The sequence below is a fragment of the Microcaecilia unicolor genome, chromosome 2 (genome assembly GCF_901765095.1).
Source record: "Microcaecilia unicolor chromosome 2, aMicUni1.1, whole genome shotgun sequence".
NCBI classification, from domain to species: Eukaryota; Metazoa; Chordata; class Amphibia; order Gymnophiona; family Siphonopidae; genus Microcaecilia; species Microcaecilia unicolor.
This window is the reverse complement of record NC_044032.1, coordinates 280882164-280907156: the sequence shown is the minus strand read 5'-3', so window position 1 is coordinate 280907156 and position 24993 is coordinate 280882164. Positions and strand designations below refer to the sequence as shown.

The window sequence follows — 24993 nt, the reverse complement described above, 5'->3', positions numbered from 1 at the left end:
GCTGTAGTGAATGCATCATTACAGTTTCTGTACATTTGAAGGCATTCATTCCAGTGTTTCAGGATGATATAGACAACTTGAATAATGCAGTGTCCTCTAGACTGCAGCTGAAATCTATCAAGTATTTCACTGAGCAGTTTGTGCTAAAACCACTTTTTAAAGCTTCTGTTTAGTTGTGGCCTCTGCTTTGTATTAGAGAGCTACACGGGAATGGGATTAGTGGGAATCCTGTGGTTACAGCAGGGATCCCGTCTAGGTCCTGCGGGGTTTCCGTAGATGTGTAGGTGACCCTTCACTCTCCCGAGACTTGGGGCACCCACCCCAAATGTACCTCAATTCACCCTGGTGGTCTAGTGGCATCTTCAGGGCAGGAAAAATCCCTACGCTTTCCTGCCCACTGTCGCTGATCCACTCACCACTGCCACTTCATCAAAATGGCTGCCAAGACTTCAAACATCAGCCTCGCAGGACTTCCACAGCTGAAGCACCACTGTCGGCGCTGTGGGGGTCCCCAACCTCCGCCAGCGCTAACATTTGTCCAGCGCTGGTCTCCGGCGCCGCCACATGGCATCATGCGCCTAGGCAGTGCTTCAGCGGGGGTTGGGGACCACTGCCAGCCAAACCAGGGGCACAGATCCAATTTTGTGGGGGGCCTAGACCCCCATGGCCCTCCATAGCTACGCTGCTGAGACAAGGGCTATATGTTTTTGCAGAACTAGGCAAATAATTGATGCCCCCCACCCCCAATCCTTTTCTGTCTGTTGGACTCAGATCTCACTTTGCCAGAAGATTAAGGTATTAGGAGTGATGTTAGATTCAGATTTATCATTTTTATTTATTTGTTACATTTATATCCCACATTTTCCCACCTATTTGTAGGCTTATTCCCATATTTTTTTTGTTACATTTGTACCCCGCGCTTGCCCACTATTGGCAGGCTCAATGCAGCTTACATATTGTATACAGGTACTTATTTGTACCTGGGGCAATGGAGGGTTAAGTGACTTGCCCCAGAGTCACAAGGAGCTGCCTGTGCCTGAAGTGGGAATCGAACTCAGTTCCCCAGGACCAGAGTCCACCATATATCATTTCATTCCCATATATCAATGACAGTAAGTAAGTGTTTTTTTTTAAATTGCGGCAGGTTCGCTCAGTTCAATGGTTGCTGGATGAAGAAGATTTGCAAATTTTCTTACAAGCCCTAGTCCTCTCACACCTGGACTATTTTAACTCTTAATTTAAGGGTCTGAATCAGAGAGCTCAAGCAACTTCAGTTAATTCAGAATATCACAGTGAAGCTCCTGTTTGGGGCAAAGAAATTTGATGTTACCCCTTTATTACAGGCTGAGCATTGGTTGCTGATTCCTTTTCGAGTGACCTTTAAGATATTGGTACTGATACATAAAATTCATCAGGTGGACTCCCCTTTCATTTTGTCTCAATTTTTGATACCCTGCATCCCTGCTTGGTCTTTGCCACCGACTCAACAGTGTAAATTAGTGGTGCCGTCTCCTCGCCAAATTTCCCTGAGTTCCCGTCAGAACTCTGGTTACTGTAGTACGCCGTATGCTCTGGAACCAGTTACTGGGTTTCCTATGAATGGAAACTTCTTTTGTATCTTTTAAGCGGCTTCTGAAAGCTCATTTCTTTCGAGAAGCATGTAATGTAGATTTAGCCTGTTTTTCTTTTTTTTTTTGTAAGGTATTATGGTATTAGCAGTGAAGGGGGAATTGTGCACTGGGGTTTGGGGATATGAGATCTCAGCAGTACATTTGCTTTTACCTTTCCTTTCCTTTTTTTGATGAATTTCCTTTTGGACAATAGTCCTGACTTTTATATAGTATATTGTACTCTGCTTTGATGATTTTTCTCTAAGCAGTACATAAGTACATAAGTAACATAGTAACATAGGAGATGATGGCAGAAAAAGACCTGCACGGTCCATCCAGTCTGCCCAACAAGATAAACTCATATGTGCTAGTTTTTGTGTATACTTTGCCGTGATTTGTACCTGTCTTTTTCAGGGCACAGACCGTATAAGTCCACCCAGTACTATCCCCGCTTCCCAACCACCAGCCCCGCCTCCCACCACCGGCTCTGGCACAGGCCGTATAAGTCTGCCCAGCACTATCACCGCCTCCCACCCACCAGCCCCGGCACAGACCGTATAAGTCTGTCCAGCACTAGCCCCACCTCCCAACCACCGGCTCTGCCACCCATTCTAGGCTAAGCTCCTGAGGATCCCTTCTGAACAGGATTCCTTTATGTTTACATAAGTAATGCCATACTGGGAAAAGACCAAGGGTCCATCGAGCCCAGCATCCTGTCCACGACAGCGGCCAATCCAGGCCAAGGGCACCTGGCAAGCTTCCCAAACGTACAAACATTCTATACATGTTATTCCTGGAATTGTGGATTTTTCCCAAGTCCATTTAGTAGCGGTTTATGGACTTGTCCTTTAGGAAACCATCCAACCCCTTTTTAAACTCTGCTAAGCTAACCGCCTTCACCACTTTCACCTGAACTTTGAAGTATTAGGTAGGATTTATAGCTGTATAGAGATCGATCAAGCATTTGGAAATTAAGCCCTTAATCCTGATGCAGGTGGACGAAACTATAGCCAACGTTGGTTTCTGGCGATAGAAAATGACTTGGATACGTTACACTTCAAGCAAGCAGTAATATAGCAGTTTAAGCTAAGTAAAAAAATAAAAACATTCTGTACCTCTGACTGCTATTTTGTCCTTTAGAGACTTTTTGCATTTGATTAAAGTAGCTGGCAATGGAAGGGTTTTTATGCTGATGATGAATGGTCTAAGCAAGTATATGGCATTATTGCTTTAAAAGGGAGACAGTCCCTCTAAGCTCTTTGAGGCTTTTTTCTTCCCTGCTGGTTTATGTAATGTACTGCTGTGTAATGATTGCTACTGTTTTTTGAGAACAAGATTTTTTATAAGTTAGTAGGTGGCTATTAGTTCTCATCTCATTATATTGTGTAGTTGATTCTAATAGGATTTACATATGGCCAGGGAAGGAGCAGGCTTACCGATTTAGAAAGACTATTCCAACTGAAAAGTGCTGAGCCAGGTCTTGGCATTGCAAAGAGCAGCTTGTTTAATGGATAGAGGTCACCAGGGAGAAATAAGAGTGGAAATGAAAAGCTGAACACTGAATTCACTTATAGATGAGTAGGAGAAGCTTAACCATGTTTGCAGAAGCAGAAGGGAATTATATGGTCTCAACAACACTGGTGGAAGATGTCATGAAGTTAAATGTTGTATGTGTTAAAAGGAGGCCTCTGCAGGTGAAGTTGCACTGTTCAGTGTGGGAGGTTATGATAGAGTGGATAAGGGGTTTTGGTAGTGGGTTGAGAAAGTAACAGATGGATTTTGATGATATAGAAGGATGTTTAGCAGTGTTTTGGATGTGTGCAGCGAAAGAGAGAGAGGACCCAAAGATGATCTCAAGGGTTGCAGGCTGAGACACGAGTAGGAAAAGTGGAAAGTGGAACTGGAAGGAAAGGTAAGTATTTTTTTGGCCATGTTATGTTTAAAGCGATGGTGGGGACATCCAGGTGGCAATATTGGGGAAGTAGGCTGAGATGTGGAACTATGTTTAAGGCGAGAGCTCTGGTTTAGAGAGGTAAATCTGTAAGTCATCAGTGATAGTACTAAAAGCTATCAGAGAACTACTGGAATGTCTACAGAGAAGAGGACCCAATAAAGAATCTTAACCAGGCAAATTGGTACTTACGACCAAGTGTAAAAGTGTGCCCTTACACTGTGCACACCACATGAATTTTGAGACTATTAAATGCTTTTATTCTAAAATTGTTTAACACAACACTATTTTTTTTTTGGGGGGGGGGGGGGGAGTTTTCAGCATAAAATGGGACCCTGTGCTAAAAATAGCACTACTTGTGGTAAAATACCCCACCCCCAGTGGAGAAGGGTAGTTAGTGGGGTCCCGCAGGGGTCTGTGCTGGGACTGCTGCTTTTTAACATATTTATAAATGACCTAGAGATGGGAGTAACTAGTGAGGTAATTAAATTAGCAGATGACACAAAATTATTCCAGGTCGTCAAGTCGCAGGAGGAGTGTGAAAGATTACAGGAGGACCTCGCGAGACTGGGGGATTGGGCGTGCAAGTGGCAGATGAATTTCAATGTTGACAAGTGCAAAGTGATGCATGTGGGTAAGAGGAACCCGAATTACAGCTATGTCATGCAAGGTTCCGCGTTAGGGGTCACAGACCTATAAAAGGGATCTGGGAGTCATCATTGATAAGACGTTGAAAACTTCTGCTCAGTGTGCTTCAGCGGCTAAGAAAGCGCACAGAATGTTGAGTATTATTAGGAAAGGGATGGAAAACAAACACGAGGATGTTATAATGCCGTTGTATCGCTCCATGGTGCAACCGCACCTCGAGTATTGTGTCCAATTCTGGTCGCCGCATCTCAAAAAAGATATAAAGGAATTAGAAAAGGTGTAGAGAAGGGCGACGAAAATGATAAAGGGAATGGAACGACTTCCCTATGAGGAAAGGCTGAGAAGGTTAGGGCTCTTCAGCTTGGAGAAAAGGCGGCTGAGGGGTGATATGATAGAAGTCTACAAGATAATGAGCGGAGTAGAGCGGACAGATGTGAAGCGATTGTTTACACTTTCAAACAACAACAAAACCAGGGGACACAAGATGAAGCTAGAATATGGTAGATTTAAAACAAATAGGAGAAAGTTTTTCTTTACTCAGCGTGTAGTTAGACTCTGGAACTCGTTGCCGGAGAATGTAGTGACAGCAGCTGGCCTTACGGAATTTCAAGGGGGTTTGGACAGATTCCTGAGGGAAAAGTCCATTGAACATTATAAAATTTTTTTTTTTTTTGGAGGGGGGGGGGGTTGCCGGGTTTGTGAAGCCTTGATTGGCCGCTGTCGGAGACAGGATGCTGGGCTTGATGGACCCTTGGTCTTTCCCAGTATGGCGGTGCTTATGTGCTAATGGTAGCCCAGTTGATAACTTACCTCCTTATTTATTTAAAATTGATTTTCTGCTTTTCACCAGTACATAAAGCAGAGTGCGGTCCTAGACTTGTCTTTATATCTTGATCAACTGTACAAAGAACTCACCTTTAGTTTAGCCACCCATTTGTTTATCCCAACTGACTCTATACCACACATCCTGTCCCCCTCTGTATATCTACACTGGACCCCTCAGCTATATGTATGGTAAGCTGTATTGTAGAAAAGCATTGGTATTGTAGCTATGTTATTTGAATGTTCTAATGTGTTCTTATTACATATTTCATTAGTATTATACTGACATCATATTATATCTCTGTTATTTGAATTCCAGTGCTGTTAAATGTGTATATTTTTGATCCTGTTTCATGGTAGTCCTATTATTAGGTCTCAGTTTGCTGCTTTTAAGTTTTCTTCTTTCACTGTGTCTATGTCAGTACTTGTTCATTTTACTATTGTTGTGCTGTTAACAAAATTGTAAGTTTAATGTTAAATTGTACACCGCCTTGGGTGAATCTCTTCATAAAGGTGCTTAATAAATTCCAATAAATAAATCCAATAGGTAAAAATATAATACAATTGTAAATTTAGAATACAATAGTATAAAACAATATACAGTTCTGTGCAAATGTTTATTTATTTACTAGTAAAAAAGGCCCGTTTCTGACACAAATGAAACGGACGCTAGCAAGGAAAAAAAAGCACCCCTCAGCCACCCAGCTATACCAGGTTTTGTATGGAGCAGTATGGCTTTATGTATGTGAATGTCATAGAAAAGCGAGTTTGTTTTCCCATTTGGTTGTGTAGGTTTTCATTTAATATATTAGTGTACCTTTTCTCCCCTATGCTGCAGGAGTACACTGTACAGTGCATGCCTTTACAGAGGTTTGAACCATTTTCCTTTCTTTACTAAGCACATTTGCAATGGGCCTGAATTTGAAAGGCTTTTTCGAAGAGTCTGTGTGGAGCCATCACACCCCTGTGGCAAACCTCATTCTACCAGAGTGAAACAATGGAGTGACTAAAAATAAAAAATTGTAAAGACAAAAAAAAGTGATATTTATCCAGCTTTTTAATATATAGAATAGGGGTTGGGTAACCTGCAGCTCGCCACTAAATTTTATACAGCCCTTGAGACTATGAGAAATATACACAGAAAGCATCATTGACCAGAGTTTTGTGTTTTTTGAAATACTGTATTTTGCAAATATTTTCAGATTAGCTACTCTAGCAATTTGTTTCCATCATTTATAGTTAAATTTTTACTTATTATATTATTATTATTATTATCTATTATAGGTGGTCTATAGAGCTCTGTGCATTTCCGGTTCTGACATTACATAATGTTGCGACCCTAAGTATAATACTGACATTCATGTAGCCTTCTGGGTATAAAGGTCGCCCAGCTCTGATCTAGACGGATAGTCAGGAAACACCACAGTGGAGGTGATAAAAAGAACAAAGATGTCTTTATCCAAAGTCTTCGATGTGTGGGATGTGGTTTTTATGTGTTTTCTTTGCTTGGAGTGTTGCCACGATTTGGGTTTCTGCCAGGCAGTGTCATAGCTACGGGGGATCACTGGGGCCTGGGTCCCCCCAAATTGGTCTGGCTGTAAAGGGTCCCCAATAGCCACCAGCTGAAGCGTTTGTCCTGTGCTGGTTTTGCCGCATTGCTTACCCTGCTCTTCTCAGTTGCACTGTGCACACTCGTTTTAGTGAAACTGAGCATTCTTAGTTTCATTAAAGCAAGTGTGCACAGCGCAACTGAGAACAGAGCAGGGAAGGCAATGCGAGACCAGTGTGGGACAAATGCTTCAGCTGGCAAGAGGGGGAGGGGGCGGTGGCAGGGAGTCAGGCCAAAACGTGCTCCCCCTCCACTTTAGGCTCTCGCCCCACCCCCATCGAGGTCTGGCTACACCCCTGCTGCTAGGTACTTGTGACCTGACTTGGCCACTTGTTGAAAACAGGATACTGGGCTAGATGGACCATTGGTCTGACCCAGTATGGCCACTCTTATGTTCTTGTTTGTGGAGTGTGGTTCTTCTGTGTTTTCTTTGGAGTTTCTTTTGCTTTTTTTTTTCAAGTGTGATTTTTCGTTGTTTTCTTTGGAGCATCTTTCTGTTTGTAGAGTGTGTTTTTTCTGTGTTTTTTTCAGAGCGTCTTTTGCTGTTTGTCTAGTGTCATTCTTCTGTGTTTTCTTCAGAGAGTCTTTTTCTGTTTGTCGAGTGTAGTTCTCTGTGATTTTTTTTTTGAGTGTCTTTTGCTGTTTGTGGAGTATGGTAGTTCTGTGTTTTCTTTGGAGTCAACAAGTATTTGGGTAGAAAAACGTGTCTTGATTAGTCTAAGAAATGTTTAAGGCTATGAGTTTATGGGGATACTAAAGTCCCTTCTCCTAGGATTCTTTCTAAATATGCAGTCTTCACTCTGCCATCTTTTCTTTCTTTTACCTAATTTTATTTTCTGCAGGCTACCATCCTTTCTGCTTTATAAACATCCTGGTTGATATCAAGACTTAATTTGTACACAGAGAATTATGGAGTCAGGAGAAGGGGGTGGGTGGGCCAGAGGCGGGAGCAAGAGAAGAGGGGCAGGTTGGGCTTTTTCCTGATTTTTAGGCATATTAAAAAAGTTTTTCCACATATTTTTATTAATAATAATAAAGATACCCATGAGATGCATATGAGAATTATTAATTTGAAAGTTAATGCAAATTAAATCAATTTAGCATGCATTACATTTTAAAGGCATGCTAACAAAGTGAGGGCCCTATTTACTAAACTGCGCTAGAGACGTACTAACCGTGGAGGAGTAGCCTAGTGGTTAGAGCACCGGTCTTGAAATCCAGAGGTGGCCGGTTCAAATCCCACTGCTGCACCTTGTGATCTTGGGCAAGTTACTTAACCCTCCATTGCCTCAGATACAAACTTAGATTGTGAGCCCTCCTGGGACAGAGAAATATCCAGTGTACCTGAATGTAACTCACCTTGAGCTACTATTGAAAAAGGTGTGAGCAAAATCCAAATAAATTATTAGCGCATGCTAAAAACACTAGCGCACCTTAGTAAACAGGGCCCTGAATGTGCACTAACACATGTACATCCTTATGTAACTCGGGTCTCAACACGACTAGCTCGGGTCCCATACCAACCCCTCAATCCGGATCACAGGGAAACAATTTTATTATTATCTCTCTTCTCTCCAGTTACGGTGTCAACAGGGGATCATGCAAACACACACACCGCACTCCAAGTCCCAATTTGCCTGCAGGCGAGCTTGGGAGTGGGTCATTAGTCCGGAATAGAGATCTGTGGTGTTGGCTGCTTGAGAGAGCCTCAGTAGTGGTCCTTTCCTCAGGAGTTTTATTCAGTGCAAAATAACTTTACTCGAACTTCAGCAACTGGCAGTTAAACTCCTCAGAACTCTTTATGTATATTATACATCCAAGACATCCATGGTAATCTCTACCACTTCCCTTCACTCTTTGATTAATTCAGTGCTGTACATATTTACACAGACTCCTGTCCTTCACCATCCTGTTATGTCAGGAATAAATCCAAGGCTTCTTCTGTTACTCCTGATACCAGTCCAAACTCTTTCAGGCACAGACCCTTTAGGCTGTCCTTCTCGTGATGCACCTTGTAGGCTGCACCCCAGCATTGAACAGGCTTCCCCTACTCTGGTTCCTGCTTTCAGGCCGGATTCCCCTTACTTACTTACTTACTTACTTATTTATTTATAACATTTGTATCCCATATTTTCCCACCCATTAGCAGGCTCAATGTGGCTTACATAATACAGTAAAGGCGATCGCCAGGTCCGGTACATGTTAAATACAGTATAAAATAAGGGTCAGGTAAGGTTAGGGTATACAAGTACAATAAGAGTCAAGCAAATAAGAGTCAAGCAAATAAGGAATACGATGTAAGGTTTTGATGCATTGCAGAGTTGAGGCAATTAAGTTGGGTCAGTAGGGTAGACCTTGCAAAACAGATAGGCACCTGAAGCTCTGTCGTCTTCTCAGTTGCCACTTATTGGGACATCTTTTAATCAGCCTGTATTTATTTCTGTCGCTCCAGGATCCCCCAGTACTGCCCAGGGTCGTGGCAGGGATGCAGGCAACCAAAGACCTTGTGTGCCTCATTGCAATCTCTTTTGCTATTTTCCAGCTTCACCCCTGGTGTCATACACTACAGGGAACCACTTTATCTCTTCAATTTCTCTGCCAGCCTCCCCCCTGGCCAGGCCTCCAAATTTCACACTCCAGCCCACTGGCAGGGACCACCCTCCCCCCCCCCAGGTCCCCTGGAGAAGTCTATCACTATTATTCTATTACTACTACTACTTAACATTTCTAAAGCGCTACTAGGGTTATGCATATTAATACCCATACCATGGAATATTACACTCAGTAGATGCACTTTTAAATTATTTTAAATGTGTTTTGGTGGATGATTTAGTCCTGTGAATCTTTCTGTTCTTGCATTTTAAATCCCAAGGAATGATAGTTTTCAGTGTGGATTAAAGGGTGCTCTTGAAATAGACTTCATATCCCTAAAACCCTTTGTGTGGGAATAAATAAAAAAAGAAATCCACCTTAGTACCAAAGCAGCATGTTCATGGAGTAATCTGGTAACCCTCAACCCCCTCCTTCATTGAAGTTACACATAAAAATCAAAAATTGTATCTTTTCAGAATCTGCTGATTTTGAAAGGATTATTTGAAAATCACTGACCCAAACTAGGTTGTCTCAGGAGCTCTGCTTTTAGTGAACGCTAAGGGAAGTGGTCATAGAAATGTAACTGGAAATGCCATTTTCAGGTTGTTCTTCTGTCCTTCGTTCTTGCACGTCCTAATTTTTCACTATCGTTAATTTCATTTGCTATACCTTGTAATCAAATTAAAATGGTTTAAAATGTGTAAAAACTTATAACAAAATAAAGCAACATGAAAACTTAAAGACAAAAGGAACGCCATAATTTGATACTAAAGATCAGTCAACATTAGCACAGACATACTCGAGATTCAAGCCAATCACAAACATTGATCTAAAAACCCAAGTACAACTATGCTGTCTAGAGTGGATCTCATGTACGATAAGATCCAGCATGTGGTCAGAGAAACCACTATGATGAGGGAAAAGGAAGAAGAGTTCTGAAGTCCTGTTGTAGCAAATTTTCCATAAGTGGTAGTATCTGCTTACAAATTTTTGTGCAGCCAGGTCTGGTCTGTATTTGTTCAGTAGAGCTGATTCCCTTGGCCACTTGTCTTTAAATGCTACTCTAAGTGGAGCGGCTAACTTAGGACCCCTTTTAACACGATGCAGTAAAAGGGGCCCTGCAGTAATATTGGTGCATAGATTTGCTATGCGCCGAGACCCTCTTTTACCACAGTGGGTAAAAGGCTTTTTTTTTTTTTTTTTAAAGAAAAGAAAATGGCTGTGCAGTAAGTGAACCACTTGTCGCACAGCCATTTCCCAGGGCATCTCTTACCGCCACCCAGTTAAGAGGCAGTAGGGGCTCTCACGCTTACCTGGCAATAACTGGGCAGCACATGGGGCTGCTTGATTACTGCTGAGCAAGTCCCCAATGCTAAAAAAAATTTTTTTAAATATTTTTTAAGCTCTGCAAATGGCACATGCTGGGGACAGGCACTACCACCAGGCTCCAGCGGTAGGCCGGGGGTAGTGCTGAAATGATGTGTTGGAAAGTGATGGTATGGGTACCGCCGCTTTGTAAAAGGGGTCCTTATTGAAATCTGTAGTGTTTTGGACGTCCTCGGTCCATTTTCTGCACATTTTGATACCTGTGTGTATAAATGGTAATCTCCTTTGTGTATTTGTTTTTCTTTCAGGACCCAAGCAAAAATGGCACCACAAACAGCAGCTGTAGCAGTTTATCGAAACCCCACAAATCAACAAAGGAGCACAAAGAAAAAACATTAAAAGACTCTAAAGAACATAAAAGTGCCTTCCACGAACCTTCCAGGGAACACAATAAATCTTCCAAAGAATCCTCAAAGAAGCCCAAAGAAAACAAGCCCCTTAAAGATGAAAAAATAATTCCTAAGATGGCCTTTAAGGAACCCAAACCTATGTCAAAAGAGCCAAAATCTGAAAATAATACCATACTGACTGTAACGACGGCACAGCAGCAAGATAAGAGGGCTCTTAGTAAAAGGCCTCCTAATGTGGATTCTGAGGAACTTGCGGCCAAGAAAAGAAAGAAAAATAGTTCTGATTCTTCCGTGAAATCCATTTCTAGTGCTTCTGTTTTGATTCTTTCTTCTTCCGACAAAAGGCAGAGGGACAAGTATCAGTTTAAGCCGGGGAAGGTGAAAATTGAAAGTGAAGTGTTTGAGAAGAAGAAGCAGCCCTCTTTACCACCATTTGAAGATATTGTGGACCCGAATGATTCTGACTCGGAAGATAACATGTCTTCCAAATCCGAAGTGAGTTTTACTCCATGCATGCTCCTTGTGGTTTTGACTGTTCCATGTTAATTTTATGCTTTGTTGGTGATGTAGGTATGTTGTCTTAGAGTAGCAGCTCTTTGAATTAGTTTGAAAACAGCTTTTGATTGTATTTTAATAAGTAATGCTTGTTTTATTCTTGTGTAGAAGTTGGTTGTAGCCGCTTTCATTACCCTTTTACCAACTGAACCTTAATACACCAGTAACGTCAAGTAGTAGGTATACGGTGTACGCGGTTGAAGCAGGATGTCTAGAGAGAGGTCATAGTGAAATATAGATACATTTTGCTCACAGTTTTGTAAAAGTACAAGAAAAAATGTCCAAAATATATGGAATGTAGATCAAGCAAATAGACTAACAGAGGATTTGATCCAAGAAACCAGAGGTGGCATTGTTAAATTATAGGGGCAATGTGTAGTAGCAATTTGTGATCGGTGAGGTTGAGCAGTGAAAGGAGACTTCAAATACACTTTGAATTTCATTTTATGAGGTATTTCTTTCAGGTCTAGGTTTTGACATTTTCATAATCCCTCTGATAGTTGTCTAAGTGGTTATGTGCCCTTCAGTTGTACTGCATGCTAAAACTTGACTTTGAAAATGTGTAGTTGCTTGCTATCACGGCCTGTTTATATCTCTATGCATGTGATTGTAAAGAATATGTGGTTGAAAATCCTATTTCTAATTTCAGCAGTGTAGAAATGTGGTTGTGAAAAACTTCTGGTATGTCACATGCAGAAATATTAAAATTGAAGGAAAGTGGTAGATGTCTGGAAAATCTAGGAGCTTTAAAAAGTTCTGCTGTTCACGTTGGATGTCAGAGGAATTTTGTGGCTGCTTTGCATCTTTGTCGTTAACTGCAGAGGCTTCAGTCACCTCACTATTACATCAATAAAAATCTGGTAGATCATTGATCTGACACAAAATATAGCTTGTGTTCTGATCTATTGGTGGACTAGTAGAGATATTTTTGCGTGTGTGTTTAAGTGTCCTTATATGAGATGCAATAGACAAAGCCAAAGCAAATTGACATGTTGCGTAATAGTCCTTGATTCTACAATTTATTAGATATATCCTACTTGTTACATCAGTCATAATACGGTGATAGCTTTAAAATCATTGTTATGTTGAGGTCTGTGAGGGAAAATTCTGTTTTGTATTTTCTTCGTGTAGTTCATTTTAATTTATTCTCCATAAATGATATTAAATAGTTTAAAGCAGGGGCAAACAACGATTAAAAGTTTTAATCGAGGTGAGCAGCCCAATCAAACATTTAAATTGCACGATTAATCGCGTTTGATCATGGCATACATTTTGCACATTTCTCTCACCCTTTCCTACTGGCTCTCTCCTATTGAACATAATCATCTCTCTTACCCTCTGTTATGATTGGGGTCAGAACCCCTCTCAAACTTACCTCTTTCCTGGGGGTCAGCTTCTTAGCTGGTTTCTGTTTCTTTTCTCTGTCCTTTCTGAGCTGGCTCTGTCTCTCTGTGCTGGCAGCTTCCAGCAGCATGGGGTTAATTGTTTTACTTTACTACAGCTGTGTGGGTGGACTGAGTTAGCTCTACCTCTCTTTGGGTGTACTGGCTTCAAGTGCTTCACGGTGTTGCATTGGTGTGGGTTGGGCCTCTCTGGGTCAGTGTGCTTTTGCCTAGGTCTAGGGAGTGTGACATCATCAGGGAGGGCCTTGATAAGGAAGTGGTGTTGTTTCCTTCAGAGCCTTTGCAACGGTTGTGTTTGCTTTAGGTAGTGTGGTGCAGGGTGCACTTCTGACTTTGTGTCTAGTTTCCCTGCATGCTTTTGCTAAGGGCCAGGTTAGTGTTAGTGCAGTGTGCACTGGTGACTGTGTGTTTAGCTTTCCTGCTTTTCCGTCTTGGTTTGGAAGCATTGCTGTGTGTAGGGCTTTGGAAGCTCTGTTGCTGTTAGAAGTACTTCAGGGTTTGGTGTTGTTAGGAACACTACAGATTTTGCTGTTAGAAGTACTTCTGGTGTTTGTGCTATTGGGAGCATTGCAGTCTTTGCTGTTTGGGTTTTGGGTGCTGTAGAAAGCACTTCAGTTTGCTGTTAGAAGTACTTCTGGGTTTGGTGCTGTTAGAGGCACTTCAGTTCGCTGTGAGAAGTACGTCAGTAGCTTGGTGCTTAGTGGAACCTGGGTTAGGTTAGTGCGGTGGTGCACTGCTGTAGCGTGGGGGCCTAGGAAGCTCCTTTGCTAGCGTGTGTTTGCTTTCCTGCTTTTTCCTTGTGCCTTCCCTGTCTTCCCTTTTAGTGCTAGGAGCTCTTTTGGTTGTTTGGTGCATAGGAGCACCTTAGTTAGTTTAGAGTTGTAGAGCACTGCTTGTAGCTTGGTGCTTAGTAGCACCTGTGTTAGCTTGTGTATTTAGTTCCCTGCTCTGTTAGTTTAGGGCTTAGGAAGTCCCTTTGTTGAGCAGGGCTTAGGAGCTCCTGTTTAGTATAGGGCTTAGGAAGTCCTTTTGTTAGTAACATAGTAACATAGTAGATGACGGCAGAAAAAGACCTGCACGGTCCATCTAGTCTGCCCATGTTAAACTCATATGTGTATACCTTACCTTGATTTGTACCTGTCTTTTTCAGGGCACAGACCGTATAAGTCTGTCCAGCAGTATTTCCCGCCTCCCAACCACCAGTCCCGCCTCCCATCACCAGCTCTGGCACAGACCCCGTATAAGTCTGCCCTCCCCTATCCTAGCCTCTCAACCACCAACCCCTCTTGCCCCCGCCACCCAATTTCAGCTAAGCTTCTGTGGATCCATTCCTTCTGCACAGGATTCCTTTATGCCTATCCCACGCATGTTTGAATTCCGTTACCGTTTTCATGTCCACCACCTCCCGCGGGAGGGCATTCCAAGCGTTCACCACCCTCTCCGTGAAGAAATACTTCCTGACATCTTTCCTGAGTCTGCCCCCCTTCAATCTCATTTCATGTCCTCTCGTTCTACCGCCTTCCCATCTCCGGAAAAGATTTGTTTGCGGATTAATACCTCCGAGTGTAGGCCTAGGAGTGCCCTGGTTAGTCCAGTTTCTTGGAGCACTGCTGTCTCTTCTGTTTCCTGTCCTAGTCCCTGTGTCATCCGGTATCCGGTAAATCCTGCCGGCTACTCGAACCCAGGAGCTCAACTACTGGGCGGCTTAGTAGCTAAGTGCAGGTGAAGCTGTTCGGACCAGTCCAGTGTGCTCCAGTCCAGTGTTCCAGTCCGGGGAGTTCCAGTCCAGTGTTCCAGTCCGGGGGATTCCAGTCCGTGTGTTCCGGTTGCTGGGCGGTGCCTGCAGTCCCTGCCGGTGCCAGTGTGCTTGCCCAGCGTTGGTTGGTGGGTTTTGCCTGCTGCTGTCACTCCTCGTCAGCAGCCCGCGGGCTCTGAACCTGAGAACCTGACACCCTCTTTGTTTCTTTCTCTTATGCCCTCCTCCCCAGCCTTCACCCAGTCTCTCTCATGCCCCAGTCTACGCCCAGTTTCTCTCATGCCTCCCTCCCCAGCCTTCACCCAGATTCTCTCTTTCCCCCAGATGTTTTTAATGGAGACCTGCCCCCTTCCCCCTGCGTTTACCTCAACTGCAGGGTTCTTGCTCCGGATTTTCTCTTCTTCTGCAGCACTACCTCAAAGTCCTTTTCCTTCCCCTGCATTGAGCTCTGCAGATACTTGAGCCACGCTAAGCAGGACATTGGGAAAGTCCCATGAGACTTCCCCAACTTCCTGCATGACACGGTTCAAGTATCTGCAGAGCTCAGCTGTGCAAGGGAAGAAAAAGGACTTTGAGGTATTTCTGAGGAAGAAGAGAAAATCTGGAGCAAGAGCTCTACAGTTGAGGTAAACATAGGGGGGAAGAGGGCAAGTCTGCGTTAAAAAAAATCAGCTATCATTAAAATATTAATATATTAATAGTGTTATTAATGCATTAATTGCCCACCCCTAGTTTAAAGTATATTCTTTTTGGAGTAAGTTGCAATTTAACATTTGTGAAGGTTTTTTTTTTTTTTTTAATTGTAATCCACTTTGAATGCTAACAGAAAAATGTGGAGTATAAGACATTTTATAGTACAGTATAGTACAGTAGTAGTATATATCTCAAGACCGCTTACTAATCTTGTAGCTGCCCTCTGGACTGACTCCATCCTGTTTATATCTTTCCATAGGTGCGGTCTCCAGAACTGCACGCAGTAGTCCAAATGGGGCCTCACTAGAGACTTATTCAACGGCACAATCACCTCCTTTTTCCTGCTGGTCATGCCTCTCTTTATGCACCCAAGCATCCTTCTGGCTTTGACCGTTGCTTTTTCTACCTGTTTGGAAGCTTTAAGGTCATCAGACACAATCACCCCGAAGTCCAGCTCTTCCTTCGTACACTGAAGCACTTCACCCCCTATACGTACTGTTCCCTCAGATTCTTGCGACCCAAGTGCATGACCCGGAATTTTTGGGGATTAAACATTAGTTGCCAAATATCAGTCCATTCCTCCAGCTTTACTAGGTCCTTTCTTATGTCCTTCATGCCCTCCAGGGTGCCCACCCTGTTGCATATTTAGTATCATCCGCAAAGAGACAAACCTTACCAGACAGCCCTTCCGCAATATCGCTCACAAAGACATTACTACTACTACTACTACTACTTAGCATTTCTATAGCGCTGCCAGGGTTACGCAGCGCTGTACAAGTTTCACATGGGGAAGGACAGTCCCTGCTCAGGAGAGCTTACAATCTAAAGGTTACAAACTATGTAGTCAGTGTAGGTAGCTTATAATCTAAAGGTTATAACTAAATATCTTATAATCTACATTAAAAAGAGCTGGCCCTAGGACCGATCCCTGCAGTACTCCACTGACGACAGCCTTTCCTTCAGAGAAAGCTCCATTTACCACTACCCTCTGTCTCCTACCATTTAACCAATTTTTAACCCAATCAGTTACTCTAGGTCCCATACCGAGGGCACTCAATTTATTTATCAGTCGCCTGTGAGGAACCGTTTCAAATGCTTTGCTGAAATCCAAGTATACCACATCAAGCGCCCCTCCCACATCCAACTGTTTGGTCACCCAGTCGAAAAAGACAGATTTGTCTGACACGATCTGCCACTAGTGAAGCCATGCTGCCTCGGGTCCCACTTTCCATTTAGTTCAAGAAATCTCACAATCCTCCTCTTTAGAAGCGTTTCCGTTAGCTTACTGACAGGTCTGTAGTTCCCAACCTCCTCCTTACTTCCACTCTTGTGCAAAGGAACCACATCCGCCCTTCTCCAGTCCACCGGAACCACTCCAGTTTCCAAGGAAGCATTGAAGAGGTCAGTCAGCGGAGCTGACAGAATTTCTCAGACTTCCTTAAGCACCCTTGGGTGTGTCCCATCGCTCTGTCTACTTTTAGTTTGACAAGCTCCTCATGAACACAGTCCTCCGTAAACGGGTCTTGGGTCTACCATACATCCATCCCCTTTAGCCTTTGTTTTCTGCAGCCCTACCCCCGGTCTTTCATCCATGAACAAAGAGCTAAAATAATTGTTATATGAGTATATAGAGTTGTCACAGAGCTTCAGATACCTTTGTTTGTAAAGTTCAAGTCATTTTTATTTAAAATTTTTATAGCATTTAGAATAAACAGAAAAAAGCATTAACATTTAACATTACACAGTGTTGGTACAGACAGTAATAACTGTTTGGTACAGACAGTAATAACGGAGCTTATTAATCAGAAAAAAGGGATGATCACAGAGGGATATGAAGGTTTTCCAAATTTTTATATGTTGTTCAGCGTGTTTAGTTTTCTCAGCAATACAGGATTCATGCTTATAACATAAACAAATGGTATTCCACCAAACTTTAAATGCAACTTTTGTGTTGTCTTTCCATTCAAATAATTTTACTTTTAGTGCTATTGACATTATAATATCAAAAAGCCTCATGTTTTCCATAGAAGGTTTAAGGTTAGATAAGTCAGAAGACCAAAGTATTATAAGTTTGTATGAGCTAGTATAATAGTATTTATCCGGTCCCAAATGTTTTTAAGATTAATACATGAGAAGATTAAATGGTCTGAAGTTCCTGTATGAGTATTACAAGATCAACAATGTTTTGTTTAACAGGTGTCTATAATGCTGTGGAATAGAAAGAATAATGATTGAAGTATAGAGGCTGATGCTAGTGGTCTGTTGGTCTTTGTCCAGAAGATAGACCATTGTTTTTTTAGATAAAGAAGTCTGTGAACCATACATTTTGTAAAACATTAATGACTGTGGGATTTTTATTATGGAATAACTTATAGAATGTAGAAGCAGATTTATGTAATATTAATTATTCTGACAAAGCTTTAAAAATATCATAGGTAGAGGTATCAATTTTACAAAAAGTTTTGTTAGAAGTTAGGCAAGACTGGAGTTGAAGATAATGAATGAAAGAACTGTGAAGGGGGCATGGAAAAATTGCTCTTTAAATACTCAAATGATCTAAATATTGTTTCAAAAGAAAAATACCACATTTAACCCTACCATGCCAATAAATGGGTTTATTATCAATATGTATTAAAGGGTTTTTCCATAATGGTGCTCCAGGATTGTTGACTTTAGAGTTAGGGAGGGCAAGATCTAGTTATTTTTTTAACATCTGAGAGTATATATCTAACAATATAAGAGTGTTTGCTATTTATTGTTTGAGCATGGTGAAATAATTTTTAATTTAAGAGGAATGAGTTTAACTAGGTTTTATTCTATAAGGAGCCACAAAAGGGGATTGATTTGAAGGAGAGTCAAAAGTCCACCAGGAGACGGCACATAATAGAAAGGCTTGGTTATGTTGTTGGAAGATAGGAAATTTACTCTAATTCCTTAGGATGTTCTAATTTGTGTAGGGCTATTCTTGGTAGATTTTTGTTCCACAAAAAGCATGGTATGTTTTTTTTCTATGCTTTTAAAATTTGTTTAGGAAATTGGAAAGGGGGCATGCTTAACATGTACATTATTTGATGAGCGAAAACCATTTTTTTGGAGTCCAGTCTACCCCACCAAGTGAGGTAGAGTGGGGACCATTTTAAGCAGGTGGTATTAATATATTCAAGAATTTGGTTGATATTAATCCTCATGGTATCAGCCATAGAAGATTTAAGTTAGATCTAAGTGTTTTATCCCATCTGTACACCAACATATAGGGATAGAGGAAAGATCTATTTTGTTATGGAGTGCATTAAGAGGTAGAATTTCAGTTTTTGACCACTTAATAGTATAAATATAGCCTGATAGAGCACCAAACTGTTCAATAATCTTAAGAACTTCTGAGATTGAGTGCTATGGAGATGAGATATATAATAAACATAGTCTGCATAGGCAGATAATTTAATTGGAATTCCTGCATTGCTTATTCCTTTCACATTGTTAGACTAATGTATGCTTATCAATACGGATTCAAGGGCTAGTATGAAAATTAATAGGGAGAGGGGACATCCCTGTCGCCTGCCCCTTGAGGTATGAAAGGGTTGGGTTAGTATTGAATTAACGCATACATGAGCAATTGGATAGAAATATAAAATCTTAACCATGTCAATATATTGATCGCCCAGCTTAAACCAAATGAAGTACAGAAAATAAAAAGTCCCACTCTATGTAGTCAAAGGCTTTGTCAGCATCCAGGGAAACCACGCAGGTTGGTTCCCCCAGATGCTGAGCCGCCTGCAGTACATGGCAAATAATTCTGGTGTTATCAGAGTCTGCCCCTAACAAACCCTGTCTGTGATGTATAGTGTGGGGATAACTTTGGAAAGGCGATCCGCAAGGATTTTGGCATAAATTTTGCAATCGCAATTTAGGAGTGAAACGGGCCTATAATTTCTTAGTGAATAGGGGATCGCAACTAGGCTTTGGGATAAACAGAAAGAATCCTGTTTAGAAGGAATAGTTCCGCAGAATCTTAGCGGAGATTGGGTGGCGACACCGGTAATTGGGAAACAAAATGGGAGCTAGGTAGACTTCTACGGTCTATTCTCTGATTGTGATTGAATAGATAGGGATGGGCTGGAGTGTAAATTTTAAGGGGCTTCGACATTAGCTTCAGAACTTAGTACAAGAACAGTGCTGGGCAGACTTCTACGGTCTGTGCCCTGAGAAAGGCAGGGACAAATCAAACTCGGGTATACATATAAAGTATCACATACTATGTAAATGAGTTTATCTTGTTGGGCAGACTGGATGGACTGTCTGCCATCATTTACTATGTTACTATGGCTTGGAGAAGATTCTATGAATGTGCCCTTTCTGTGCCTATTTAAAATAAAACAATTATACAGTTGTACTTTAAGTGAAATATAGGAGAAAGTGTGTTGATAAAATTCTGTAGAAAGACCATTACCTCCTGGAGCTTTTTCCTAGGTTTTCAAGATGATAAGGCTGATTGGATTTCAGAGAGAGTGATAGGCATATTGAGACTAGCAGTTTCTGATTCTGTTACTGCTGGTTTCTTTATACCAGACAAAAAAAATCTAATAGTTTGTAGGTGATTTTTTTTTTACAGTGATACATGTCAGCATAAGAGTTTGAAAAAAGAGAAGCTAATATCTTCAGATTTTGTAAGCAGACAGTTTTCATTTTTAATGACACATATGATTTGTTCTTTTCTTTACTTTTAAGTAGTTAGCTAATATACTGCCTTCCTCATTCATTCCAGAGTAATAAGTTGCTTGTTCTGAAAGCAATGAAATACCAGCCTCAGCACTCATCAAATGATTATATTGAAATTTTAGCTTTTGCCTAGAAGTAAGGATGGAAGTAGAGTGAGGCTGCTGCTGATATTGCTTCTCAAGCATTTTAATTTCATGATCCAAATTTAGCAATTCCTTTTTTCTTAATTTATGCTGACATATTGAAGATTTCAATATCTCCCCTCTAATGTATGCTTTATATGCATCCCATATTATGGAAAAGTCCATATCATCTGAGGTGTTGAGAGTGAAATATTTCTCCATCCAAGACTTGAGATCTTACAGAATGATTCGTCCATTAATAGGGATACACTAAATCTCAACATTTATATGGCAGCTCAGAAACATAGTTGATGTCCAGGTAAGCAGGTTCAGTCGTTGCTTTGAGTACGTTTGCCACCAGAGGTTTTGTTAGAAAGATATAGTCCAGTGTTTCCCAAGTTGTCCCTGGAGGACCCCATTGCCAGCCAGGTTTTCAGGATATCCACAATGAATATGCATGAAAGAGATGTGTATACAATGGAGGAAGTGTATGCAAGTCAATCTGATGCATATGCGTTGAGGATATCCTGAAAACCTGACTGGCAAAGGGTACTCCAGGATCGACTTGGGAAACGCTATTATAGCCCAACCGAGAGAAGGATTTATGTGATGCAGAGTGAAAACTGAAATCCAGGTTGGCGGGGTGAAGTAGACGCCATGAATGTATGAGATCCCAAGTTTGGAGTAGGTTCTGAAGTGCATTCAAAGCTTTTAATGGTCTTATTTTCATCGTTGATTTACAGTCCAGCTGCAGGTCTAAAGGGAGATTCATATCCCCACCCATTATGATTTCAGCCCTAGTAAGACCTATTTGTTGAAACAGAACATGAAAGAATAAAGGTTGGTCTGTATTGGGGAGCATATGCATTATCAAAGACATATTATTTCTGATTGATATTAACTAGCAAAATAATCCAGTGACCTTCATCATCTGTTATATGTGAAATGACAGAATATTGTAACAATTTAGCTAATAATCACAAGCGCCAATTTACCTTTTGCTGGTGAAAAGAAACAATCATTAACCCAATCTTGTTTTAGTTCCTTTGATTCTGAAGTGGAGTGGTGGGATTCTTGAATTTATTTATTTATTGCATTTGTATCCCACATTTTCCCACCTATTTGCAGGCTCAATGTGGCTTACATAGTTTTAATAACATTGTCATTCTAGGGTATCAGATATAGTTAGTATTGTGCTGAGATTAAGTAGGGAAGAGAGAAGAGGAAGGGAGCGATTAGGGTAGTTATAGAAGGTGGGTTTTCATAACTGAGTAGGTTGGTGAGGTGGATTAGTGAGGTTATCGGTTCTCGTTGTAGGCTTTGTTGAAGAACATAGTAACATAGTAGATGACGGCAGAAAAAGACCTGCACGATCCATCCAGTCTGCCCAACAAGACAAACATATGTGTATACCTTACCTTGATTTCTACCTGCCTTATTCAGGGCACAGATCGTACAAGTCTGCCCAGCAGTACTTCCCGCCTCCCAACCACCAGTCCCGCCTCCCATCACCAGCTCTGGCACAGACCGTATAAGTCTGCCCTCCACTATCCTCGCCTCCCAACCACCAACCCCTCTTCCCCCCACCTGCTCCGCCACCCAATTTCGGCTAAGCTTCTGAGGATCCATTCCTTCTGCACAGGATTCCTTTATGCATATCCCACGCATGTTTGAATTCCGTTACCGTTTTGATCTCCACCACCTCCCGCGGGAGGGCATTCCAAGCATCCACCACCCTCTCTGTGAAAAAATACTTCCTGACATCTTTCCTGAGGCTGCCCCCCTTCAACCTCATTTCATGTTCTCTCGTTCTACCGCCTTCCCATCTCCGTGAAGTATGTCTTCACAGAAAGGTTAAACATTTTGAAATAAAATAATAGCTTTTTGTGCATGATTGGGTGATTGATTCCTTTCACATTCATTGACAGAATAGATAGAGGTCAAGGCAGGAGGTGGGCAGAGGAAAAACAGGCACAACATGAATATAACGCACAGGTGTGATACGATATTATATTAGAACCTTATGCAAGTATGAAACAATACCATACTGCACCAGTCATGCTGTAGTCATTTGTGTGCCTTCTTGTTTTCTAAATACTTTTCCAGAGCCTTGTGGTCATGATATGCTTATGTTGAGTTACGATGTGTAACTTTCGTTATTGCAAGAGCAAATAGGCCATAGTGCCAAAAATTGCTTCTGTTTTTCAGCTGTTGTTTTAGAGAAATGTGCAGTGATTATAAGTTGATTTATTTATTTTTATTTGTAGCATTTGTATCCCACATTTTCCCACCACTTTGCAGGCTCAATGTGGCTTACATTTGCCTTAGTGGCGATTGCCATTTCCAGTTAACATAATTACAAATGATGTTGCATTCAAGTGTGTATATACATGGTAAAAGAATATAAGTTCCTGAGTAGTAGGTTGGATTATAACATTTATAAAGAAATCATTTTCGACATTAGGGTAGAAGAAGTAGTGTTTGTTCATTAATAGTAATGAGGTTAATCAGTCATGTGGAGTGAGATCGGTTCTGTCTCGTTCGTGATCAGTCTTATTGTTTAATAGTTAGGATGGTTGTTTATGGTATGCTTTCTGGAATAGGTCAGTTTTCAGTAACCTTCGGAAGGCAGCTAGATCTTGCGTTGTTTTTATGGCCTTCGGTAGTGCACTCCATATTTGTGTACAAATGTAGGAGAAGCTGGTTGCATATGTGGACTTATATTTTAGTCCTTTTGCCATTCTGTTGAAAAGAAGAGTTTAAAATACTTCAAGTGATAAAATCTGACATTTGACATTCTGTTTGATGATAGCACAAGTTGGCAAAGTTTTTAAAGTTCTTGTATTGTGCAGCTGAGCCATCACTAAAGTATGTTACATATTTTATTTCTCCAATTTTGCTTTTCAAGAACGCGATTAATTTTTCCAAGAATGCATGTACAGCAACTGCATCATGCCACAAGCTGTCACTTATTATGCAAACACTTATGCATTGAATTTCACTTGAAGCATCACGGAAGTACACAACAAATGGATGCAGTGTAGCTTGACTGTTTTCCCAGTGGAAACCTTGAACAGCATCTTGGACAATAAAGGAGTAGTTTTCAGCAAAGTCCAAGAGAACAACAATTTCACAAGGATTTAGGTTTTCTTTAACAGTTTTTAAGTATTGTGTCTGATGTTTGGAAATGTAATGGTGAATTGACAGGTTTGAAACTTTCAATGCAAGCTCAGATACAAAATCATCAACATACATCTGTTTGGTCTCCAGTGTGGTGCGATCTGTATGAACCCACTGCTTAAACTCGATTGTTTCACCTGGGTCAGCATCACTGAACACTTCTGTCAGGTAATTTTCAAGCACATCTTTACCTGGACATATTTCACACCTGTGAAGCATGCATTATTTGCATTCCAAATTGCACACAGTTTTAGCCATCAGTGCTTTGTAATCTTCGTTCAGCAGATGGCTTCCAGCAAGCATAAGCTTCACATTTTGATGAATGACACAAACACACACTGAATGCATACCAGATGAGCCAACAGTGACACACACCATTTTGGCCTTAGCTCACAAAAATTGGAAAAAAACACTTCTGGCCCATTTCGAGTACGATATGCAACATACATTTCTTTTAGATTGCTAAGCAGCAACCGCTTTTGCATTTGAATTTTTTCAGTGCCAGTTCTGACAGAGACAAAATCTTTTTTCCCTGGGCACAGTCTACTGAATTCATCATCTTCAAAAAAGCCAAGAATTTTTTTTTCTGTTTCTTCTGGTAAAACTTTACCTTTCTTCTTGTCTGGTTTTGCCAGAATTCCACAAACTGATTTCAGATTTCTTGCTTTTTTAACCATTCTAGTTGAAACCATGAATTCTGAGGCAGTTCTTTCAATAGACCAGCTGTTTGGTGCTAAAGTTAGTATTTGCAGTTTTTCTGCATGATTTGCTGAAACTTGGACTTTGTTTTTCAACTCGTTTAGCAGGTCATCATAATCAGAACATTTGTCACATTTCTGACTGGTAGAAGGTTGAGTTTCAAACTCATTTAGGTCTAAGCCACCAGCAACTGCAAGATGATGACTGAAAGTATTTTGCACTCGCCTGATTTTGCGCTTGGTGTAGCCTCGTACATCACGCTTGCTGACTTTTTTGAACTTTAATGGAGAAATACCAAGAGATATCAAACTTGTGTTCAACTTGCCAGAAATGTCACTGTGTTCATCATCTGCTGTTGTTGATGATGATAAAGAATCAGCAGATCTGTTACTGACGTCTTTTCGACAAGTTGGACATAGTTTCTGACCCGGCACAAATATTTTGCTTGTTAAGGCCTTTAGCTGGGCTGCTGGTGTGTCATCCAGCACTCTTAAGCCCCTTTTTGCATTATGACCACCTTTGGAAAATGGGTTACAGCAGGTTCTTTGCAAAAATTCAAACTTTTTCAACAGTAAGGATTCATGATGAAGGCAAATAGTTGATCCAGCATCGAAAAGTTGACCAGAACGCTCTTGTAACAACTTCTGTTGATCAGGCAGAAGCTCTTCAATTAATTTCAAACCTTTATTTTTATTGTATGTCAGTAAATGACACTCTGATGTACTTGAACAGCCAACTGAGCAAAGTGGAAATTCATCTGATCTTTATGGATCCATTGATGACCATTAGCATCAGTTCAACAAACGCATTTATTCTTGCAATCAGGTTTTCAATGGGTAAAATTTTACTTCAGTCTAAAGTGATTAATATCTTCATTTGTGGCATTTAATTCAATATAAAT

General features: G+C 41.1%; 1 protein-coding gene across 1 annotated transcript in view; it reads left to right on the top strand.

Annotated features, from left to right (window-relative positions):
- Positions 1 to 24993, top strand: part of MLLT3 (MLLT3 super elongation complex subunit) — a 584309-nt gene that overhangs the window by 414632 nt on the left and 144684 nt on the right. The window contains exon 5 of the mRNA XM_030194210.1: positions 10867 to 11463. Within this exon, the coding sequence (XP_030050070.1) occupies positions 10867 to 11463 (597 nt within the window). The remainder of the gene's footprint in view (positions 1 to 10866; positions 11464 to 24993) is intronic.